Source organism: Oryctolagus cuniculus, chromosome 1 (assembly GCF_964237555.1).
Source record: "Oryctolagus cuniculus chromosome 1, mOryCun1.1, whole genome shotgun sequence".
NCBI classification, from domain to species: Eukaryota; Metazoa; Chordata; class Mammalia; order Lagomorpha; family Leporidae; genus Oryctolagus; species Oryctolagus cuniculus.
In genome coordinates, this window is record NC_091432.1 from 76,949,947 (window position 1) to 76,974,013 (window position 24,067).

General features: G+C 43.3%; 1 protein-coding gene and 1 non-coding gene across 6 annotated transcripts in view; one reads left to right on the forward strand and one right to left on the reverse strand.

The window, feature by feature from the left end:
• Nucleotides 1-11,197: 11,197 nt before the first annotated feature.
• CCDC83 (coiled-coil domain containing 83) overlaps nt 11,198-24,067 on the forward strand; it is a 68,666-nt gene continuing 55,796 nt past the window's right edge. For 4 of the 5 annotated variants that reach the window (XM_002708468.5, XM_070076436.1, XM_070076445.1 and 1 more), the window contains exons 1-2: nt 11,270-11,727; nt 18,660-18,778. In XM_002708468.5, the coding sequence (XP_002708514.1) occupies nt 18,687-18,778 (92 nt within the window). In that variant the 5' untranslated portion in view covers nt 11,270-11,727; nt 18,660-18,686. Of the gene's footprint in view, nt 11,728-18,659; nt 18,779-24,067 lie in introns of all 5 variants that reach the window. The other variant, XM_008263084.3, reaches the window with a different exon arrangement.
• On the reverse strand, nt 20,105-20,229 carry LOC127485292 (small nucleolar RNA SNORA77). Its single transcript, XR_007912407.1, has one exon. It is a non-coding gene; the product is annotated as a small nucleolar RNA SNORA77 (small nucleolar RNA).

A 24,067-nucleotide genomic window follows, 5' to 3' on the forward strand; every position in this document is an offset into this window, starting at 1 on the left:
CCTGGCACCTGGCTTCAGATTGGCCTAGCTCCAGCCATTGCGGCCACTGGGAGTGAATCAGTAGATGGAAGATCTCTCTCTCAGTGTCTCTCCCTTTCTCTGTAACTCTGACTCTCAAATAAATAAAGAAATCGTAAATAAATAAATAAAAGGCTAAATTCCAAAGGCATTATTTTTCAAAAAAGAAAGTAAGAATGCACTGAGGAAAGCACTGCCCATAGCACCAAGTAGTGCAACATGGAGAAAGATACCTTGCCTACAGCTTAGAGGAAGGAAAGGGATTTCAGTCCAGATCTTAGACATGAAACCAAGTCCTGGGGCTGGCACTGTGGCACAGCGGCCTGCAGTGCCGGCATCCCATATGGGTGCTTGTTCAAGCCCCGGCTGATCCACTTCCAATCCAGCTCTCTGCTGTGGCCTTGGAAAGCAGCAGAAGATAGCCCAAGTCCTTAGGCCCCTGTACCCACGTGGGAGACCTGGAAGAAGCTCCTGGCTCCTGGCTCCAGATAGATCCAGCTCCAGCCGTTGTGGCCATTTGGGGAGTGAACCAGTGTATGGAAGACCTCTCTCTCTGCCTCTGCATCTCTGTAACTCTGTCTTTCAAATAAATAAATAAGTCTGGAAGGAAGGAAGGAAGGAAGGAAGGAAGGAAGGAAGGAAGGAAGGAAGGAACCAAGTCCTAGGCCTCCCACAATAAAAGCCAGGGCCAGACAAGGGCCCATGGCCCTTATCCCTAGGACAGTTGCTGAAGACTAAGACTCTCCTTGGCCACATGGCTAGGAGACTGCCTCCACCATCACTCCCCCAACTTCCAGAAGAGTCCAAGATTCCAGCATTTGGGGAGTAAGGCAGGAAAGGGAGCTTGGGACTTTGCCTTCAGGCTCAAGATGAAACCCAGCAACTGATAAAGCCCAAAGGCCTCTAACCCAGGCCATTGCTAGCATACAGAACCTCTACAGGTTCTGTGCCCAAGCGGGATGGACTCTTTACAGTAGGTATCTCTTCAACCTCATGTGGGCCTGTCATGCACCCCCAAGACTGGATAGGGCCTGGTGGCTATCGGGTCCAGATACAACCCAGCTTAGTACCATCCAGGTCAGCCAGGATGCTGCCTTTACTACACCCCTCCAAACTTGAGACAGCAAAGAGCTATACAATGTCCTTGATATCCAGTGCCAGGCTGACAAAACACAACCAAGGGTAGGTCTTCACAGTCCCCATCCACAAGACAGAACCACAGATTCTGGACCTGATTCAGTGCCTAGGGTAGGCTGTGGCCCCATTTGATCAGACTTGTATCCCAACCAGAATTACCTGTGGCTGTCTGCAGTGACCATGAACTGTTAGTCTACCTCAGTAGCAGACAGCCCATAATAGTATATAAAATATTTTCCTACCTGCATGCTATACTGATCTTGGTGGGCTGTGGACTCCAGTGTGATCTAGCTCTGTGGTGTTGGTGGCCACAGGACTAGGCAACTGGGCCTACCCTGTCCCTAAGAAGAGGCATGCAGGGATGGATTAATCCTTTTGAGACACTTATTACTTGTGTTCTAACCCAACACAACTAACTTTGGGGACAAAACTGGGCTTGAAGTATCTGCTAGGACTGAATCAACAAAAGCACAGCAACAGCGGACTTACAGTAAACCTCGACATATAGTGCCATCTAGTGCTGAAATAGCAAAAGTGTCCACCAGCTTAGAGAAAATAAGCAGGCTGCTTAGAATTTCTGGGAAGACAGCCACAATATCAGATTATTAAGACTGGACAATTACCTAATTGTTCAATACACAAATAATGCTATATTGTCAGCAAGCATCAACAACTTTCAGGGAGGGGCTGGTGTTGTGGCTTAGTGGGTAAAGCCACAGCCTGTGACACCAGCATTCCATATGGGCACCAGTTCAAGCCCCAGCTGCTCCACTTACAATTCAGCTTCCTGCTAATGTGCCTGAGAAAGCAGCAGAGAATGGCCCAAGTGCTTAGGCCACTGCCGCCCATCTGGGAAACCCAGATGAAGTCCCTGGCTTCTGGCTTCAGCCTGGCTCACCCTTAGGATTGCGACCATCTGGGGAGTAAACCAACAGATGGAAGACCTCTCTCTCTCTCTCTGTCTCTTTAACTTTCAAAAAATAAATAAATAAATATTTAAAAAACAGACAATATTGAATATCTTTTTATCACAATGTAATAAAAGAAATTATTAACAAGTATAACCAGAAACTATATAGATAGAAACTAAACAACTTACTCCTGAACAACCAAAAGATCAAAGAAGAAGTTAAGGTAGAAATTTTCAAGCTTTAAATGAATGAAAATGGAAACACAACATGACAGAACCCATGGAATACAGCAAAAGCAATACAAAGCAGAAAGCTTATAGCAATCCATACCTACATCAAAAAGAAAAAAATATCTCAAGTAAGCACATTACTATGAAAAATAAGAATAATGCAAAATTAATAGAAAGATGGAGCTGGCTTTGTGGCACAGCAGGTTAAGATACCTCGTGCAACTCTGACATCCCGTATGGGCACCGGTTTCAGTCCCTCAAGTTGTTCCACTTCCAATCCAGCTCCCTGCTAATGCACCTGGGAAAGTAGCAGAAGTCCAAGTGCTTAGGTCTGTACCCACATGGGAGACCCAGATGGAGTTCCAGGTTCCCAGCCTCGGCTGTGCAGTCAGCTGGGGAGTTAACTAGAGGATGGAAAATCTCTCTGTCTCTCCCTCCCCCTCTCTCTAACTCTGCCTTTCAAATAAATAAATAAATATTTTTAGAAAAATTGATAGAAAGCATAAAACTCAGAGTAAAAATAAATGAAAGACTAAAAATTAAAAACGAAAGAAACAGAGAACTGATTATTTGAAAAGACAAACAAAATTAACAAACTCAGCTACATTAACTAGGAAAAAGAGAGAAGATTCAAATGGCTAACAATCACACTGAGTGGGGAAAAGCTTAAGGCTTTCTCTCTAAGATCTAGAACAAGACAAACATGTCTACTTTCATCACGTTTATTCAAAATAGTACTAGGAGATCAAGCCAGAGCAATTAGGCAAGAGAAAGAAAGGATATCTAAACTAGCAAGGTGGCAGTAAAATTGTCACATATGACATGATCTTATATAGAGAAAACTTCAAATACTGCAAAAAATAATTAGAACTAATTTTAAAAACTCAGCATAGTTGTATAAATTCAACATACAAAAATCAGTAGTGTTGTTATATGCCAATACTTAATTATCTGAGAAAGAAATAAGAAAGTAAGCCCATTTCCAATAGCTACCCAAAAAACCCTTATGAATAAAATTAATCAAAGATGTGAAAGATCTCTACAATGAAATCTATAAATCACTGATGAAAGAAATTAAAGAATGCACAAAGAAATGGAAAGACATATGTGGTAATGGACTGGAGAAATCAATATCATTTAAATATGCATATTACTCAAAGCAATTTATAGATTCATGAATACCTATCAAAAAATCAATGCCATTTTTCACAGAACTAGAAAAACACCATTAAAATTTATATGAACCAGAAAAGACTTCAACAGACAAAAAATCTTTAGCAAAAAAAAAATTGCACTACCTGATGTTAAAATATATTACAAAGCTATAGTAATTAAAACAGCAAGCTGTCAACATAAAATCAGAATCAGCAACCAATGGAACATGACAGAGAGCCTAGTAGTAAACCTAAAAAGCTACAGGTAATGGATTTTTGACAAAGGTGTTAAAAACACACATTAGGAAAAGGACAACCTTTTCAATAAGTAGTGAAAAATTCCTTGTGTTAAGCCACCATCTGCAATGACAGCATCCCATATCAGATTGCCAGTTCGAGTCCCAGCTGCTCCATTTTTTTAAAAAAATATTTATTTGTCCAGTAGAAAGAATGGGCCATCAAAGAAGGAGGTACCTTTCTCTGAAGGGAGGAGAGAACTTCCACTTTGACTATGACCTTGTCTAAATAAGATCGCAGTCAGCAAACTCAAGAGGCTTCCAGGCCGGCGCCGCGGCTCACTAGGCTAATCCTCCGCCTAGCGGCACCGGCACACCGGGTTCTAGTCCCGGTCGGGGTGCCGGATTCTGTCCCGGTTGCCCCTCTTCCAGGCCAGCCCTCTGCTGTGGCCAGGGAGTGCAGTGGAGGATGGCCCAGGTGCTTGGGCCCTGCACCCCATGGGAGACCAGGAAAAGCACCTGGCTCCTGGCTCCTGCCATCGGATCAGCGCGGTGCACCGGCCGCAGCGCGCCAGCCGCGGCGGCCATTGGAGGGTGAACCAACGGCAAAGGAAGACCTTTCTCTCTGTCTCTCTCTCTCTCACTGTCCACTCTGCCTGTCAAAAAAAAAAAAAAAAGAGGCTTCCATGGCCTTGGAAACTCATAACTAGAGCCTAGGGAGATTTCTGATGCCATAAACAAGAGTGTCAATTTGTTAAGTCAACAACAGGAGTCACTGTGTACTTACTCCTTATGTGGGATCTCTGTCCTTAATGTGTTGTCCAATGTGAATTAATGCTATAACTAGTACTCAAACAGTAGTTTACACTTTCTGTACTGTGTGGGTGCAAACTGATTAAATCTTTACTTAATATATACTGAATCGATCTTCTGTATATAAAGATAATTAAAAATGAATGTTGATGTGAATGGAATGGGAGAGGGAGCGGGAGATGGGAGGGGAGCAGGTGGGAGGGAAGTTATGGGGGGGAAAAGCCATTGTAATCCATCAACTGTACTTTAGAAGTTTATATTTAATAAATAAAAGTTTTAAAAAAAAAAGAAATGATTGATCTCATGTCTTTGGGATGTGTGATTATACCAAAAGGCCAGAAAGATCTCAAAAGTTTTTTTTTTGTTGTTGTTCTACTTAATACTATTGGTTGAACTCTGTAATTAACACACAAATATTCTTAGGTGTTGAAATTTAACTGAAAAGTGATCCCTGTTAAATATAAGAGTGGGAATAAGAGAGGGAGGAGATGTACAATTTGGGACATGCTCAAGTTGACTTTCCCCAAATGGTGGAGTTAGAAACGTGCCAGGGGATTCCAATTCAATCCCATCAAAGTGGCATGTATCAAAGCCATCTCACTAGTCCAAGTGATCAATTTCAGTTCACAATTGATAACACTGAAAGGTCTAAGAGTCAAAGGGATCACACAAACAAGACTAGTGTCTGCTAGTACTAACTGATAGAATTAAAAAGGGAGAAAATGATCCAACATGGGAAGCAGGATACACAGCAGACTAATAGAATGACAGATGTCCTAAATAGCACTCTTGCCTCAGAATCAGCCCTTAAGGCATTCGGATCTGGCTGAAGAGCCCATGAGAGTATTTTAGGCATGGAAAGCCAAGACATTCTGGGGGAAAAAAAATGACCTAAATGAAAGATCTCTGTGAGTGAGATCTTGGAAAAAACGGGCTATCAAAGAAAGAGGTATCTTTCTCTGAAGGGAGCCGAGAACTTCCACTTTGACTATGACCCTGTCGGAATAAGATCAAAGTTGGTGAACTCAAAAGGTTTCCATAGCCTTGGCAACTCATGACTAGAGCCTAGGGAGATTACTGACGCCAGAAACAAGAGTGTCAATTTGTTAAGTCAACAACAGGAGTCACTGTGCACTTACTCCTCATGTAGGATCTCTGTCCTTAATGTGTTGTCCAATGTGAATTAATGTTATAACTAGTACTCAAATGGTATTTTACACTTCATGTTCTGTGTGGGTGCAAACTGTTGAAATCTTTACTTAATATATACTGAATCGATCTTCTGTATATAAAGATAATTGAAAATGAATCTTGATGTGAATGGAATGGGAGAGGGAGCGGGAGATGGGAGGGGTGCGGTTGGGAGGGAAGTTATGGGGGCGAAAAAGCCATTGTAATCCATCAACTGTACTTTAGAAGTTTATATTTAATAAATAAAAGTTTTTAAATAAATATTTATTTGTTTATTTGAAAGTCAGAGTTACACAGAAAGAGAAGGAGAAGCAGAGAGAGAGAGAGGTCCTCCATCTGCTGGTCTATTCCCCAGTTGGTGGCAACAGCCTGCTGGAGCTGTGCCGATCCAAAGCCAGGAGCCTGGAGCTTCTTCCAGGTCTCCCATGTGGGTGCAGGGGCCAAGGACTTGGGCCATCTTCCACTGCTTTCCCAGGCCATACCAGAGAGCTGGATTGAAAGTGGAGCAGCCAGGACTCAAACCTGCTCGCATATGGGATGCCAGCACTGCAGGTGGAGGCTTTACCCAGTGTGCCACAGCGCTGGCCCAGCAGCTGATCCACTTCTAATACAGCTTCCTGCTAATGTGCCTTAGAAGGCAGAAGATGGTCCGAGTGCCTGGGACCCTGCCATACATGTGAGACACCAAGATGGAGGTCCTGGTTTCTGGCTTTGGCCTGGCCCAGATCTAGTTGTTCTGTTTCTCCCTCTCTATTACTCTGCCTTTTAAATAAAGAAGTCTTTTTTTAAAAAATAATTCATTCCTTTTTTATTACTGAGAAGTATTCTAACACTTTTATTTATGTGGTTACCTGTTGATCAACATCTGGGGGCCACTGCTGTGGTATATTGGGTAAAGCTGCCTCCTGTAGTGCCCATATCCCATATGGGCGCCAGTTCGAGTCCTGGCTGTTCCACTTCCAATCCAGCTCTCTGCTGTGGCCTGGGAAAGTAGTGGAGGATGGCCCAAGTCCTTGGGTCCCAGCACTTGCATGAGAGGCCTGGAAGAGGCTCGTGGCTCCTAGCTTCGGATCAGCCTAGCTCCGGCTGTTGTGGTCATTTGGGGAGTGAGCCAGCGAATGGAAGACCTCTCTGTCTCTGCTTCTGCCTTTCTGTAGCTCTGCCTTTCAAATAAATAAATTAAAAAAGGTCGACATCTGCCGGCGCCGCGGCTCACTAGGCTAATCCTCTGCCTTGTGGCGCCGGCACACCAGGTTCTAGTCCCAGTCGGGGCGCCGGATTTTGTCCCGGTTGCCCCTCTTCCAGGCCAGCTCTCTGCTGTGGCCAGGGAGTGCAGTGGAGGATGGCCCAAGTGCTTGGGCCCTGCACCCCATGGGAGACCAGGAGAAGTATCTGGCTCCTGCCATCGGATCAGCACGGTGCGCCGGCCACAGCGCCCGGCCGCGGTGGCCATTGGAGGGTGAACCAACGGCAAAGGAAAACCTTTCTCCTGTCTCTCTCTCTCACTGTCCACTCTGCCTGTCAAAAAAAAAAAAAAAAAAAAAAAAAGTCGACATCTGAGTTATTTATGGATTTAGCTTATGAATAAAGCTGCTATTGACATTCACTTTCATCTCCCTTAAGTAAATATCTAGCGATGGGGTTTCTGGGTCATGCAGTACATGTTTAACTTAAGAGAATACCAAATTGTTTTCCAAACTGGTTGTAGCATTTTACTTGTCTACTAGAAATATATAAAAGTTCTAGTTACTTCATATCCAATCAACATATGGTATTGTCCAACAGTCTTTTTAAGGTTAGCCATCCTAATGAGTGTGTAGTGGCACTGTATTATGGTTTTAATTTGCCTTTTCCTGATGACTAATAATGTTGAGAATCTTCCCATGTGCTGTTTGGTCATGGATCTATCTTTTTGTGGAATGCTTGTTCAACTAGTCATTTTATTTTCTTATTATTGAATTTTAGAAATTATTTATAAATTTCAGATACCAGTATACTTGCAGGAGTATATGTTGAAATATTTTCTTCTAAATTGTCTATGGTCCTTTTGTCTTATGAAAACTAACTAAAGAGCAGAAATTTTAAATTTGGATAAAGTCCAAATTATTGTTTTCTCTTTTGGATTGTGCTTTTTTTTCCTATATAAGAAACCTTTGCCAACCCCAAATCACAAAAATATTCTCCTATTTTACTGTAGAAGTTTTATAATTTTAGCTTTGATGTTCACATCTATGATCATTTTGAGAACATTTTTGTATAGTTTGTATAGTTTTTTCTCTCAGAATCAAGGTTCATTTTTTTTTCAAATAGAAACACAATAGTTACAGAAGCATGTGCTGAAAAAAATTACTCTTTCCTCATTGAGTTAGTTACCTTGACATTTTTGTCCAAGGTAATTAACCATATAAATCTATTATTGAATTCCTTCTATGTTCTATTAATTTATAAGCTTATTCTTTGTGGTCATATTTTAAAACTGCAGCACACATGTGACAATTCATTGTTGCTGAATGCCCTCATGATGCCATATGCTACATCCAACAGGAACAATTCACATCACCTGGCCCAGGTTTCTGGGACATGAAACTCTGGCTCCCACTCACTAAATTCCTCTTCTCTTAGGAAAAAAAACAGGGACCACAAAAGTAATTTCAAAAATTAGTTATGCAGAGGAGTTAAGGGAGAAGAAAAGAGATTACTATCTTATTGCTAAAGTTCTAGGTATTCAAATAAACTTAAAGAAATGAAGAAAAGAAGATGGGGACAGACATTGGAACACAGTTGGTGGAGCCACCACTTGTGAAACCAGCGTCCACGTCTGAGTGCCTGGGTTCACGTCCTGCTTCCACTTCCAATCCAGCTTCCTGCTAGTACACCTGGGAAGATAGCAGATGGTGGTTCGAGTACTTGGGTCCCTGCCCCCCACATGGGAGACCCACGTGGAGTTGCTAGCTTACTGGCTCTCTCTCACTCTCACTCTTACTCAGCCTTTCAAATACAAATAAATAAACATATAAATAAATAAATACACTTAAAAAGAAAAGCAGGTGAATTTCAGGGTACATCCCCAGCCTTAAAGGGGGAAAACTGTGATCCTTACAACTATGAGTAAAGTGGGAACACATTTCATTTTATAATATTGCAATATGACAATGGATCCTGATTCAAACAGAATCCCCTCTGTGAGTCTGTCATCATGCCTTCCTAAAGGTACCATAAATTATTTTCTTCTCAGAAGAATATTTTACTTCATGATTTTTTCTTGCAAAGTACCAGTTTAAATGTTTATAATTTGTCATAAGTAAGTTTGCATAAGAAATTGTATCACAGCTTTTCTATTTCTCAAAATTAACTGCTTCAGGAAAGTCTGAGTTACTAGAAGTTGGAACCAGTTTGCCAAATCAACAGGTTGATCTCTAGTACAGAGCTCTAGAGGTTATTATGAGATTTAATGTTAATACTTTGTTTATTGCTTTGGGGTCTACTTGCCCGAAGTAGTAATCTTCAGTGAAAATAGCTTGCAATGCAAAAACAAGTATGCTCACGAGTTTTAAAAATCATATTATTTTTAAAAAACTCTGATCTAAAATGAGGTATAAAAAGTTTAGTAATTGTTCATACAAAACAGATTCTTTGGGTTTTGCCAAAAAAAAAAACACACACACACACACACACACACAGAATATTTGGCTTTTTCTACCATAGATACTTTCCAACGTCTGTTTCTCCATCATTGAGTATGGCAAGGCAAATAGAAAAATTAAGGTCAAATGAGGAAAACCAGCAAATGGTTTCTATCTGGCTTCCCTCTTGGACCACCAATTGGCAAACATCATTAAAAAAAAACTGTACCAGAGATAAATGATAGGGTAAAAGTACATTTTTGACCCTGAGCCCAGGCTCTCGTAAAAGAAGCAGGCCTAAGATTTATAGGAAATGATGTGGGAATGAATTCGAAGTGTGGAAGAATCACAAATTGCTTTTCCATTTAGCTAAAAGAAACGCCATGCTTTAGGAAAAAAATGGTGGTATCTCTTTTTCTTCTGCATTTGCACTCTGTTTAATAATTTTACCCCCTCAATCCCAAAGTCTTCGAGTAGATCAAGTACCTAAAAACTTAATCAGACATGTAGGTCACAGCAAATCATTTGCGCTTAATAAATATACATATGTCATTGATAGAATAAAGGGAAGTTTATATACATTATCTCAAACTGTTCATTTTTGGATGCCTTTTACTGATGAGAAAAACTCCGTTAACCAAGTGCCAATTAGCATTTTTACTAAGTGCTTCAGTTAGGTACCTAATGTGTGTGGTTTTTTGTTTTTGTTTTTTGTTTTGTTTTTGTTTTTTGACAGGCAGAGTGGACAGTGAGAGAGAGAGACAGAATGAAAGGTCTTCCTTTGCCGTTGGTTCACCCTCCAATGGCCGCCGCGGCTGGCGCACCACGCTGATCCGAAGGCAGGAGCCAGGTGCTTCTCCTGGTCTCCCATGGGGTACAGGGCCCAAGCACTTGGGCCATCCTCCACTGCACTCCCTGGCCACAGCAGAGAGCTGGCCTGGAAGAGGGGCAACCGGGACAGAATCCGGCACCCTGACGGGGACTAGAACCCGGTGTGCCGGCGCCGCTAGGCGGAGGATTAGCCTCGTGAGCCGTGGCGCCGGCCACCTAATGTGTTATTAACACGGCATGTATCAAAACACATAATCACTTATTAATAAATTCAAGAACGCCACCCGGGTGACCTAGGAAGAGAGTAGAATCGGAAAGGAGCCTCACTTCCTCCTTCCCCCGCACAAAAGGATGAGGAACTGACTGGGCTGTGTGACTGGCAGCTGCGGGCGTCCCAGGTTGCAAGAGATCGTCTGGACGCAGAGAACGGGAAAGACAGCAGGGGAGGGAAAGACTGCAAGCGGGGGATAATTTTCCCTCGAACGAAGAGACAGCTGCCAAAGTGAAAAGAAGCGAAAAGCCTCGGCGCTTCATTGGTTTTCTTGAGGCGTAGGAGCAAAAAAGTAAAGAGAGAAGGCAACAAGGCAGAATCGAAGCCTTGGCAGGCCCACATTGATCCTATAAACATTTTGACCAGGGGTGTGCCATTCTGCCCGGAGTTAACATCAAAAGAACTAAGGCACAGAAGTAGACAGAGGAGAGACGGCCGCAGCGGGAGCGGCAGAGCGGGGCAGCTGCGGGCAGAACCCCGCACGCACCTGCACCGCGGTCCCGGTGCTGCCGGTGGGCCGGAAGCCACGGCCGCGGCCTGGGGAACCCCTTCACGTTGGTGACTCAGGGACCCGTGCGCGGCCACAGCACAGAGTCTCCACCCCACTTACGAGGTCGCGACTACAGAGCGGGGAGGCTCTTGTGTGCGTTTTACGGAATTAGCCGGGTGAGCAACGGCGCAGAAAATCCAGGCCACAGCCAGGAGGAAAGGAACCGTCCCGGCGGCCACTGAGCGTGTTCTCGGCCCGGACTCTTCCCGACGCAGCCGCCAGGTGGCGCGCGCAGCACGTTGCTGCTAGCAGTGCGGCGGGGCCGCTGGGCTGGATGCCGGTCGCCTTGGAAACCGAGGGCGCCGCGGCGGCGGCGGCGGCAGCGGCGGCGGCGGCGACAGCAGAGGAGCGGGTAGGCCCGGCCGGCTGCTGGGACACTGGAGCGCCCTGCAGGCCCAAAGCCCTGTGTCCGCGCCTGGAAGCGGTCGAGGGGATATCGGGAGGCCTGGCCCCGACTCCTTCCTACCCGACCCTGAAGACTTTAGGAGACTCCTCCCGCCTTCCCCGCGCCTCTGCACCGGCCTGGGGTTGCTGGGCCCCCAGCTAGGTCTGAGGTCGCGCCTCATGGTTTCCTCCTTGGGGCGCCGTTCCTGGACCGTTAGGCGCTGCTGGGCGGGGTTCCTCACTGGTTTACCCCTCTTAACAACACCCAGAGTGGGAAACAGACTTTGTTGAAGCTGATCAAAATTTTAATCCACCTCTCAGCCTTGCAGTGGAACTCTTGAATGCGTTGCTTATCAGCCTTCCTAGGTCTGCTCTAAGGTTTGTAGCCTTCATGGCGCCCTCTCACAGGCTCTAGCAGCAGTAGTTGCTCAGCGAACTACTGAAGTCGCTCCTCTTCTCCGCGGTGAGGGAGGTGTCGGTTACCTGGTGTCAGCAATTCAAAATTCCAGTGAGACAGTTTCAGAAATTAACTTTTTAATTTACAAATAACTTATTAGAATATATTGTCAAAGTTGTTCTGTTTTCTTAGCTATTGCCATATGGGCCTAATTTATAGATGAGACTTTATTATAGGTGTGAATGAATAGTAAAAACATACAGCGAACGAAGTTTTCAGAACTATCCAGGGCTTAAGGCCATCCACTGGGGTCTTGGAATGAATACTTGTGCATAAGGGGGCCCCGCGGCAAGCTCTGCATTTGTAGGGGGCTTTGTTATTTCACAGTTTTCCCAAAGCCCGATTAATAACCCCAACAGGACGTAGGAAGAAGCTGAGGATCACAGAGTTTTTATCTCAGTGGAGGAGCTAGGACGTGCTCAGTCTTGCTTCTCTTCCCGGTCCAGTGATCGCGTTTTGAGTGAGGGCTGCACAGAGGCTTCCACCTTTGTGCACAGCAGCACGATGCTTCCCCACGGAGGGCTCCTGCCAGGTGCCCAGTGTGCCGCTGACGGCCTTTCAGCTTCACACTGCCAGCCACACGGTGCTTCAGCTCCTTGCCTTGGGTGTTGTACGTCTTTCTAAAGGGAACACTGGTGGTTTCTTCCATGAACTTGTTAGATATTTTGTTGTATAGTACTTTGTTTCCTCCCCCTTCTCATCCCATAAATTCTCTGCTGGGCAGAGGAGTTAAGAAACTGGTTAGGTGATTAGGTTAGGAAAAGATGCCCCGCTAAGCCAAAAAAAAAAAAAGATTGAAAAGATGGCTGTGAAGGCAAAGAAGGCTTTGCTGCTTATCAGTGTGTGTGATCCTTTCCCCCGGATTCCCCTGCTGCCCCTCCCAGGCCTCGCTCCAGCAGATCCTCATCTTCACTGCTGCTCCTGGAAGGCAGGGAGGAGCCTTTTCGTTCTCCTTCAGCATCAGAATACAAAAGTATTACATGCGGTTCTATTCCTCATAATATTTTTGTGGCTATATTTCTTTTCTCTTTTGACCTTTCTAACAGCGAGAGTTGGAAAAATGTAGTTCTGGTTACTAGAGAAGTTAATTTAATACATTGCATTTCAAACTCTTTGTTATTAGCAGTTCTGCATTGAAAGGCCAATTGTAAAGCTAAGAAACCAGTATAATTTGGGACCTACAGTTCAAAAATGTACCACTGACTAAAGATTTAAATTGGTAAGAGAATACATGATAATACAGTGGACATCACCAGTCACCAACTCCAAGTCGAAAATATCATTCATGAGAAAAAAGTTTTAACATATGTATAAACTGGATGAATTTTACATTTAACACTAGTTGTTTCAGGCTACCTACATATCCGTTGTAAAAAGAGGTCTGAAAATTCATTAAATTTTTAGATGGTATTGTCATTACTGAGAGGCTTTAGTGAATTCCGTTTCTTTTCAACACGTGCAGGAGAGCATTTGTAATTATATTAAAGTATGTTCTGGTGTCACTAAAGATTTGAGTTTAAAGGTACCTTTACTTTCCAAATTTAGGAAATTTGAATAAATGAGTAGGGTCATTGGTAAAGACAGTGAGTGCGCCTTACTTGCATGTTAATCTTTCAAATAAGTATTACATCTAGTTTTTATCTAGATGCTGCATATGCTGTGAAGCATATATTTTTTAATTCCCAGTGATGATGAATGTTTGTTGAACTAGTTGTTATTTAGCAGTAAATGACGTATATTTTTCTGAAGATGAGTGTCATGAATGTTTTTGCATATGTGTGTGTATTTCAGCCTTGCAATTTAAATTATAGTGAGGGCTGTGCCTCTTAATTTGGAGTATTTTTTTTAAAGTACTACATTATTACTATGTCTAGTAGAGACTTATGCAAGTTGATAGCTAGTTAATGGCTGAGCCAAGACTAGACCTCAGGACTCCCAACACCCATATAGAGATCTTTTAATCACATTGGATTCCTGTCCCCTGATGTAATCTTATTCAGAACTTTTTTTCTTTAAGAATTATTATTTATTTATTTGAAAGAGAGAGAGGGGAGAAAGAGAGAGAGATTTTCCATCCACTGATTCACTCTTCAAATGGCGGCAACCACTGGAGCTAGGCTAGGCCAAAGCCAGGAGCCCAGAACTCCATCCAGGTCTCTCTTGTGAGTGGCAGAGGCCCAAGTATTTCGGCCATATTCCACCTCTTTACCAGCCACATTAACAGAGAGCTGGATCAGAGGCAGAGCAGCCAGAACTTGAACCAGCACTCAGATAAGGGATGCCAGTGTCACAAAGTGCTGGCTTAACTTGCTGCAACATGTCAGTCCCTTATTCAGATCTTGTCATTATTAATATTATCAGGTAAATACCTTCTACTTTAATCTACATTTACATAAAATATTCAGTAACAAGCATAAGGATCCATATTGTGTGCCCCGGAAGGTATTTAGTGCCATACTGCCATTCTTCCCTGGCTCCATGAGACTCTTCAAGGAGGCATTAGGAGGCTTCAGGTTCCTGGTGACTCCACAAAGTCATGAGAAGAGGTATTAGGAGCTGCTGAGATATTAAACCATGGTCCTAAGCTTGTGTCAGCAGGGACGTGCTCTGTTGGGTGATTTTTGCAGCGTCAAAGCACTATGGGGGCTGGTGCTGCAGCTCAGTAGGCTAATCCTCTGCTTTGTGGTGCCGGCACACCGGGTTCTAGTCCCAGTTGGGGCACCAGATTCTGTCCCGGTTGCCCCTCTTCCAGACCAGCTCTCTGCTGTGGCCAGGGAGTGCAGTGAGGATGGCCCAAGTGCTTGGGCCCTGCACCCCATGGGAGACCAGGAGAAGCACCTGGCTCCTGCCTTCGGATAGGCACGGTGCGCAGGCTGCAGCGTGCCGGCCGCGGTGGCCATTGGAGGGTGAACCAAAGGCAAAGGAAGACCTTTCTCTCTCTCTCTCACTGTCCACTCTGCCTGTCCAAAAAAAAAAAGCACTATGGGTTAATAGCACATTTAAAGATAGTGATATCCCATATCCCTCTTACTAAATAGACTTTTTTAATAGAAAGCTTTTATGTAATAAATATAAATTTCAAAAGTACAACTTTTGGATTATAGCGGTTCTTCTCCCCTATAACCACCCTCCTACCCACAAACCATCCCATCTCCTACTCCCTCTCCCATCCCATCCTTCATTAAGATTCATTTTTAATTATCTTTATATGCAGATGGTCAACTCTAAGTAGACTTTTACTTTTCACTGAGAAGCATTGAGGGAGTGGTTTGGGAAACATTTTCAGACAGAAAGTGATTGTGGAGTGGCCTGGGGAGGCTGGAGACCTGAGTCTTTCAAACCTCAGTTGCTCAGTGCCCTCACTCCATGGTGTAGGTTGTAAGTTCCCAAGCCGAGCTGGGAGAGGAAAGACACACATGAGCGCAGGAGAGAGGTCAAATTCTGGGTGAAGATCTCCATAGCACTGTCTGCATGATTTCACCAATGTCTTTTTAAAATTGCTCATTATTTTTTTAAACTTCCGCTGCCGAATGCTTCTTTGTTCTGAGTAGGGATCTTGCCTCTTTTATGTTCTATAACTGAGGGCCAGGTAAAGTGCCATGTGCAGAGCAGGCACTGAACAGGTGTTTGCAGTGACAGATTGGATGTCCCTTTGTCAGGAATTAGCCTGACTGTAACCTCCCAGGGACATATTAACATTTACTTTGTGAATGTTTTTCCAGAATTCTCACCCTTTCCTGAGGTAGAAAACCTCTGGGTGGGCAGGAACTGTAAATTTTTGTAAATGTTTATGAAAGTCCCCATTGTTTGCAGGACATTATCAAATACAGAAGTACACATTGAGGTACTATAATTAGCTCACTGCAGAAATACAACTGTTAAGCAGGCCATCGAATTGGCTTGTACTCATTTTCTTGACAGTGTGTGAAACAATGAATCTGAATATAGTCTATGCATAAATCATTTATGCTCTCATGGATCAACATTTTCACTTATATTTTATTAAAGTCCTTTGCTATAAGCTGAGGTTAGGAAACTAATTATACATTAGTCAGAGAGTTAGAAACATAAGAGCCAGGTAACTGAGGTAATTGAGCAAGATGAGGTCATTTTTCCTCCAACGCCAGATGGATACCACAGGTGGGGACCATAACACTTGATCTCTTCCATATGACTCAGATAGAGATTAATGTTGACATTTGTCTTAACTTTAAATAAGAGATGTTATAACACAATCATTATTAAGTAGTAAGTTATTCCTTTAAAATAAAACATTTGTCAGCATGCTTTTTGTGCAACAGCCAAGTTAAAAATTCTAACCCTAAAGTAGAAAATAATGAAAAATTCAACTCCCCATCTGACACAAAAGAACAATTTTTTTCTTAGCTGATAATTTTCTGTAAACTGTGATGTTATAATGATGACACGTTTTAGTATGGAGGTTGTTGAATTAGTCTCAATCCTTTGAGAAGACTGAAACCCTGTCTTCATATTTTAAATCTTTTAAATTTAAATCTTCATATTTTAAATCTTTTTGTGTGTCACCTGTGTGTTTTTCAGTTGAAAAGTATTTGCATTAATATATAGTTGAATTTGTTTGCATCCAGAGATGTGCATACTTGGCTAGAAAAGTCTCAGACAAAGAGATCTGGGTGTATGAGTAACATGTATATAGAGAAGTGTTTTCATTTCAGTGAGTTTTTCCACTGTGGATCTGAACGGTCTGTGTAGATTGACACAAGTTGCCAACTGAGTGATCCACATTAATGATGAAGGTTAACCATGGCAAATCTCATGGATTGGTCTTGCCACATATCATTGCCCTTGGCAGCAGGCAGACATTCTCTGTTTTCTGGTTATCTGGAATGTGAAGAAGCATGATCTGAAACTATAACTGAAGGGAAAGAGGAAGACTTGTAATAATGATGAGCTCTTTCTATGTGTCAGTCCCTATGCTAGAAGCATTAAATATTAGCTTATTTAATCCTTACAGTAGCTCTTAGAGTAAGATTGTTATGGTTCTTAACTTACAGATGATGGACAAAGAGTTCAAAGGGATTAAGCAAATAAAAAGTGAAAACAAGACAGGCTATCTGAGGGAGCCAAATTGCCTACCATCAAGCATTCAAGTGCCCATAGAAAATAGGTGGCAGATCTAGAATAAAAACACTATCTACCTGATTAATTCAGTCATGCACTAATGTATTCACTTGACCAGGATTTATTGTGTGTCTGTTGTGCTAGGATAGGAAATATGGCAATGCACAAGAATGATATCATGCCCACTCGCAGGAGTTTCCAGCCATTTAAACTAATAATTACAAAGGTTATGTTCTTCTTTCTACCATGACAAACTACAAATACATTGACTCACAGTTAGGCACTGATGCTTTTGAGATTAATGGAAATAAAAGATAAAATTCTTTTAAAAAAAGACTACTCGGGGCTGGCGCCGTGGCTCACTTGGTTAATCCTCCGCCTGCGGCGCCGGCATCCCATATGGGCGCCGGGTTCTAGTCCTGGTTGCTCCTCTTCCAGTCCAGCTCTCTGCTGTGGCCCGGGAGGGCAGTGGAGGATGGCCCAAGTGCTCAGGCCCCTGCACCCGCATGGGAGACCAAGAGAAGCACCTGGCTCCTGGTTTCGGATCGGCACAGCACGCCGTCCGTAGCAGCCATTTGGGGGGTGAACTAACGGAAGGAAGATCTTTCTCTCTGTCCCTCCCTCTCACTGTCTATGACTCTACCTGTCAAATAAAAAAAATTTAAAAAAAGAAAAAAGACTATTCTCTGAGGCCAGTGCTGTGGCGCAGTGGGTTAATGCCCTGGCCTGAAGCGCCAGCAACCCATATGGGCGCCGGTTCTAGTCCCGGCTGCTCCTCTTCTGATCCAGCTCTCTGCTATGGCCTGGGAAAGCAGTAGAAGATGGCCCAAGTCCTTGGGCCCCTGCACCCATGTGGGAGACCCAGAGGAGACTCCTGGCTACTGGCTTCGGATCAGCGCAGCTCTGGCCATTGTGGCCATCTGGGGAGTGAATAAGCGGATGGAAGACCTCTCTGTCTCTACCTCTCTCTCTCTAACTCTGACTTTCAAATAAATAAAATAAATCTTAAAAAAAAAAAAAAAGACTACTCTCTGTAAAGTATACCTTAGTTTGTAAACCAAATCCATGAAGTACTTCTGATTACTATAAACATCTGTGGACAGTGTGTCTGTATTTTCCCTTTTAAAAATTTCCTTGATTTTCATTACATGTAAAAGGAAAGAAGAGTTATTGTTATTATGACCTTATTATCATTGTAAGCCTCTAATCCATTTCAAAAAACATATCAGTGTTTGTGTTTATTTGCTCTTTATAGCAACCCTGGCCAAACAATTCTTTAGATCCTAGTGCTAATTCGTTTGTATCCTGGCTTCTTGGTGCACATAGAAAATTGTGGTCTACTTTTGTTTCAATTGTCAAAAACTTAATAGACATCTATTGAGCTGCAGCTGTGTGTACTGCTCTCTGTCAAACACTGCAGAGAAATAAAACTATTGAAAAAGTTCATTCCTGTGCCCTAAGGGAGCGTGGTAGAGGCAACAGACATAGATGGATAGCATGAGAGTGAGGCTGTTAGAACGGTTTGGGTGGAAGGAATGTTGCACCAGGGCTAAACATGAAACTCACCAGACTGAAAAATCCAATTGATTCATGATGTTCCAGCATTGTGGTTGATGTTATATCTGGGGACACAGAAGCATTGAGGATAGAAAAACTAGCCTTAAATTAAGTCCCAGGGGTCTTAGCTAGAGTAAGCACAAGTAGACTGACACAGAGAATGTATTCACTTTTCCTATGTCTCTTTTCTAAACAGGTATTTCTTTAATAGCTAAGCAGCACAATGGAAACCACGGGGAAAGCAAATAAAAAAGATACACAAGAGAAGCCAAAGGAAACCAAACTGCCTACTAGTGAAGCCCTTCTAGACTATCAGTAAGTTTATGTATATATTTTTTTTTCCTTTCAGGAAACTGCATTCTCTTCTTGATGGTTTTTCTGACATAACGTACACAATCCTTTGTTTGCAATTCCTCTGACACAGTGCTCTTGCTTCTGTAATTATTTATAGAAGCAGAGCCATGGCATAGTGAAAGCAGCACAGCTTTGCCGTCAATAAAACATGGGCTCACAAGGGAGGGATACATACATTAATTAAGATATCTACCATGATTCTTTGCTAGGTGCTTTCCACATTTTATCCAGCTTACTTCACCCTCAGATCCACAGTTGATCCATTGTCAATCGCAGTGACAGCCTGCTCCGGAAACAGGACCCTCCAGGCAGAACTCTGACTCCACCACTCCTAAGGTGTCCAGTCTTGGGGAGGTCCCCTAACCCTCTCTGTACTCCTGTTGGGAAAACTATGAAAGGAAAAAAAGATGGATTTGATAATGATAGTAACTACAAGGTAGAGTTACCAGAAGAGTTAAATCTGTTCTTATTTGTAAAGTACTTATGTTCTAACAACAACAAGCACTAAAATGTATGTTTTAATACATAGTTTTAAAGTTAACAGATAATTAGAAGGGTGATAGGAACTATGTGAGTGTATTTTTTTGTATTTTTATTGACAGTAATTATACATATTTATGGGCAGCAATGTAATATTTCATGAACTAGCTGTTTTTTTGTTTTTTTTTTTTTTGACAGGCAGAGTGGACAGTGAGAGAGAGAGACAGAGAGAAAGGTCTTCCTTTGCCGTTGGTTCACCCTCCAATGGCCGCCGCGGCCTGCGCGCTGCGCTGATCCGATGGCAGGAGCCAGGAGCTTTTCCTGGTCTCCCATGGGGTGCAGGGCCCAAGCACCTGGGCCATCCTCCACTGCTCTTCCTGGCCACAGCAGAGGGCTGGCCTGGAAGAGGGGCAACCGGGACAGAATCCGGCGCCCCGACCGGGACTAGAACCCGGTGTGCCGGTGCTGCAAGGCGGAGGATTAGCCTAGTGAGCCGCGGCGCCGGCCCATGTAATATTTCAACATATATATGCAATGTGTAGCAATCAAAACATGGTAGTCAACATTTTCCCTTAAGATTTATTCATTTATTTAAAAGACAGAGGTATAGAGAGAAAGGGAGAGAAAGAGAGAGACAGAGAGATCCTCCATCTGCCAGTTCACTTCCCAAATGGCCGCAATGGCCAGGGCCAGGCCAAGCTAGGGACTTATTTCTTCCATTTTTTCCTCTTCCCCTCTCCTCCTCCCCCTCCCCCTCCCCCACCCCCCTCCCCTCCTCTCCTTATCCTTCTCCTTTTTTTTTTTCTTCCTTGTGTCCTGGGAAAGCTGCATCACCCAACAGGTCGAGGTGGCCAGAGCACCCCAGTATGCTTCTCTGGCAGATGAAAGAAGCACTCGCTGGGGGTCTGCAGCCAGGTACAGAGTGAGTCTGCAAAGGGACTTAACTCCTTCCATCTGACTGATTGACATATGACATTTCGTTGTTAAGACTCATGTACCGGCCGGCACCGCGGCTCACTAGGCTAATCCTCTGCCTAACGGCGCAGCACCGGCACACCGGGTTCTAGTCCCGGTCGGGGCGCCGGATTCTGTCCCAGTTGCCCCTCTTCCAGGCCAGCTCTCTGCTATGGCCCGGGAGTGCAGTGGAGGATGGCCCAGGTGCTTGGGCCCTGCACCCCATGGGAGACCAGGAAAAGCACCTGGCTCCTGGCTTCGGATCAGCGCAATGCGCCAGCCACAGCGTGCTGGCCGCGGCGGCCATTGGAGGGTGAACCAACTGCAAAAGGAAGACCTTTCTCTCTGTCTCTCTCTCTCTCACTGTCCACTCTGCCCGTCAAAAAAATAAATAAAATAAAAAAAAAAGAACACACAGGTGATTTAGGCAAAAGTCAATTCAAGCAGAAAACTTGAAATTTGGGAATGGGGAGCCATTTGTTGTAGGAATATAAGGTTGAAATGGGGAGCCTGTGATGTCAATGACTAGGTCTTTGTTTAAGATATTTGTTTTAAACCACATTCTGAGAAGATCCATCTCCTCCTTGAGAGGCTACAAATGTATGCATATTTTTTTTTTTGACAGGCAGAGTGGATAGTGAGAGAGAGAGACAGAGAGAAAGGTCTTCCTTTGCCGTTGGTTCACCCTCCAATGGCCGCTGCGGCCGGCGCACCGCTCTGATCTGATGGCAGGAGCCAGGTACTTATCCTGGTCTCCCATAGGGTGCAGGGCCCAAGCACTTGGGCCATCCTCCACTGCACTCCCTGGCCACAGCAGAGAGCTGGCCTGGAAGAGGGGCAACTGGGACAGAATCCGGCGCCCCGACCGGGACTAGAACCCGGTGTGCCGGTGCTGCAAGGCGGAGGATTAGCCTAGTGAGCCGCGGCGCAGGTTTTGTGTGTGTGTGTGTGTGTGTGTGTGTTTAGTTTAATTAACTTGAAATGTAGAGGGGGGAGAGAGAGAGAGAGAGAGAGAGAGAGAGAGAGAAATCTTCTATCGACTGGTTCACTCTCCAAATGCCCGCGACAGCCAGGGCTGAGCCAGTTTGAAGCAATAAGCCAGAAACTCCATTTGGGTCTCCTGCGTGGAAGACAAGAGGACCAAGTCTTAGATTATCATCTGCTGCCTCCCAGGAGCATTAACAAGAAGCCGGATTGGAAGTAGAGGGAAATCTCAATCCCAGCACCCTGATAAAGAATGCAGGTGTCCTTACCTGAGTCGCCACACCTGTCCTGTTTTTGGCCTGTTTTTTCAGGAGGCAGTGAGTGAAAGGGTCAGAATACTAAGAAATATTCATTGGAAGCAGCTTTTAAGTTGTCTTTCATTTTCTACTTGAAGTAACAAAAATAATAATAACCAGAAACTATTCACATTTACTTCTCAGCTGAAAACTTCCTTCATATCATTTTAGTAGAGATGGACAGAAAGTAAGGCCCCACAAATACAATTTTTAATAAGTTGAATGGAAGAGGGAAGTTTATACATTAAGAACAATCTAATAATACAAAGAGGTAAGGGGAAAGATGAGACATTACTAACAATGTAATGTCACGGTGCTTTAGAAAAGTGCTCTATCCTTTTCTAATGACTTTAATATAGGTTTATCGTTCCACTTACTTTGCCATTTAGTGTGATATGGAATAATAGGGCACTGAGTAGATAAGGAGATATGAAGAGAAAAATGTAAGGAACAGAGAAGCTTGAATTCCCCATAATGGCTTATAGTGTGGAGTTCTGAAGTTAAACCTATCTGTTTCCTGACAAAGCCATCTCTTCTTTTAAAAAAAAAAAAAAAACTTTTATTTAGTAAATATAAATTTCCAAAGTACAGTTTATGGATTACAATGGCCACCCCCCCCCATAACTTCCCTCCCACTCGCACCCCTCCCATTTCCCACTCCCTCTCCCATTCCATTCACATCAACATTCATTTTCAATTATCTTTATATACAGAAGATCGATTTGGTATATATTAAGTAAAGATTTCATCAGTTTGCACCCACACAGAAACACAAAGTGTAAAGTACTGTTTCAGTACTAGTTATAGTATTACTTCACATTGGACAACACACTAAGGACAGATCCCACATGAGAAGTAAGTACACATTGACTCCTGTTGTTGACTTAACAATTTGACACTCTTGTTTATGGAGTCAGTAATCTCCCTAGGCTCTAGTCATGAGTTGCCAAGGCTATAGAAGCCTTTTGAGTTCGCCGACTTCGATCTTATTCCGACAGGTTCTTAGTCAAAGTGGAAGTTCTCTCATCCCTTCAGAGAAAAGTACCTTCTTCTTTCTTTCCACTGGGATCTCACTCGCAGATATCTTCCATTTAGGTCTTCTTTTTTTTTTTTTTTTTTTTTTCCCCAGAGTGTCTTGGCTTTCCATGCCTAAAATACTCTCATGGGCTCTTCAGCCAGATCCAAATGCCTTAAGGGCTGATTCTGAGGCAAGAGTGCTGTTTAGGACATCTGCCATTCTATGAGTCTGCTGTGTATCCAGCTTCCCATGTTGGATCATTTTCTCCCTTTTTGATTCTATCAGTTAGTATTATCAGACACTAGTCTTGTTTGTGTGATCCCTTTGACTCTTAGACCTATCAGTGTGATCAATTGTGAACTGAAATTGATCACTTGGACTAGTGAGATGGCTTTGATACATGCCACCTTGATGGGATTGTATTGGAATCCCCTGGCACATTTCTAACTCCACCATTTGGGGCAAGTCTGATTGAGCATGTCCCAAATTGTACATCTCTTCCCTCTCTTATTCCCACTCTTATATTTAACAGGGATCACTTTTCAGCTAAAATTTAAACACCTAAGAATAATTGTGTGTTAATTACAGAGTTCAACCAATAGTACTAGAACAAAAAAATACTAAAATGGATAAAGTATTACATTGTACATCAACAGTCAGGACAGGAGCTGATCAAGTCCTGTTTCTCATAGTGTCCATTTCACTTCAACAGGTTTCCTCTTTGGTTCTCAGTTAGTTGTCACCGATCAGGGAGAACATATGATATTTGTCCCTTTGGGACTGGCTTAATTCACTCAGCATGATGTGTTCCAGATTCCTCCATCTTGTTGCAAATGACTGGGTTTCATTGTTTTTGACTGCTGTATAGCATTCTATAGAGTACATGTCCCATAATTTCTTTATCCAGTCTACTGTTGATGGGCATTTGGGTTGGTTCCAGGTCTTAGCTATTGTGAATTGAGCTGCAATAAACATTAATGTGGAGACAGCTTTTTTGTTTGCCAATTTAATTTCCTTTGGGTAAATTCCAAGGAGTGGGATGGCTGGGTTGTATGGTAGGATTATATTCAGGTTTCTGAGGAATCTCCAGACTGACTTCCATAGTGGCTTTACCAGTTTGCATTCTCACCAACAGTGGGTTAGTGTCCCTTTTTCCCCACATCCTCTCCAGCATCTATTGTTGGTAGATTTCTGAATGTGAGCCATTCTAACCGGGGTGAGATGAAACCTCATTGTGGTTTTGATTTGCATTTCCCTGATTGCTAGTGATCTTGAACATTTTTTCATGTGTCTGTTGGCCCTTTGGATTTCCTCTTTTGAAAAATGTCTATTGAGGTCCTTGGCCCATCTCTTAAGTGGGTTGTTTGTTTTGATGTGGAGTTTCTTGATTTCTTTGTAGATTCTGGTTATCAACCCTTTATCTGTTGCATAGTTTGTGACTATTTTTTCCCATTCTGTCAGTTGCCTCTTCACTTTCCTGTTTCTTTTGAAGTACAGAAACTTCTCAATTTGATGCAA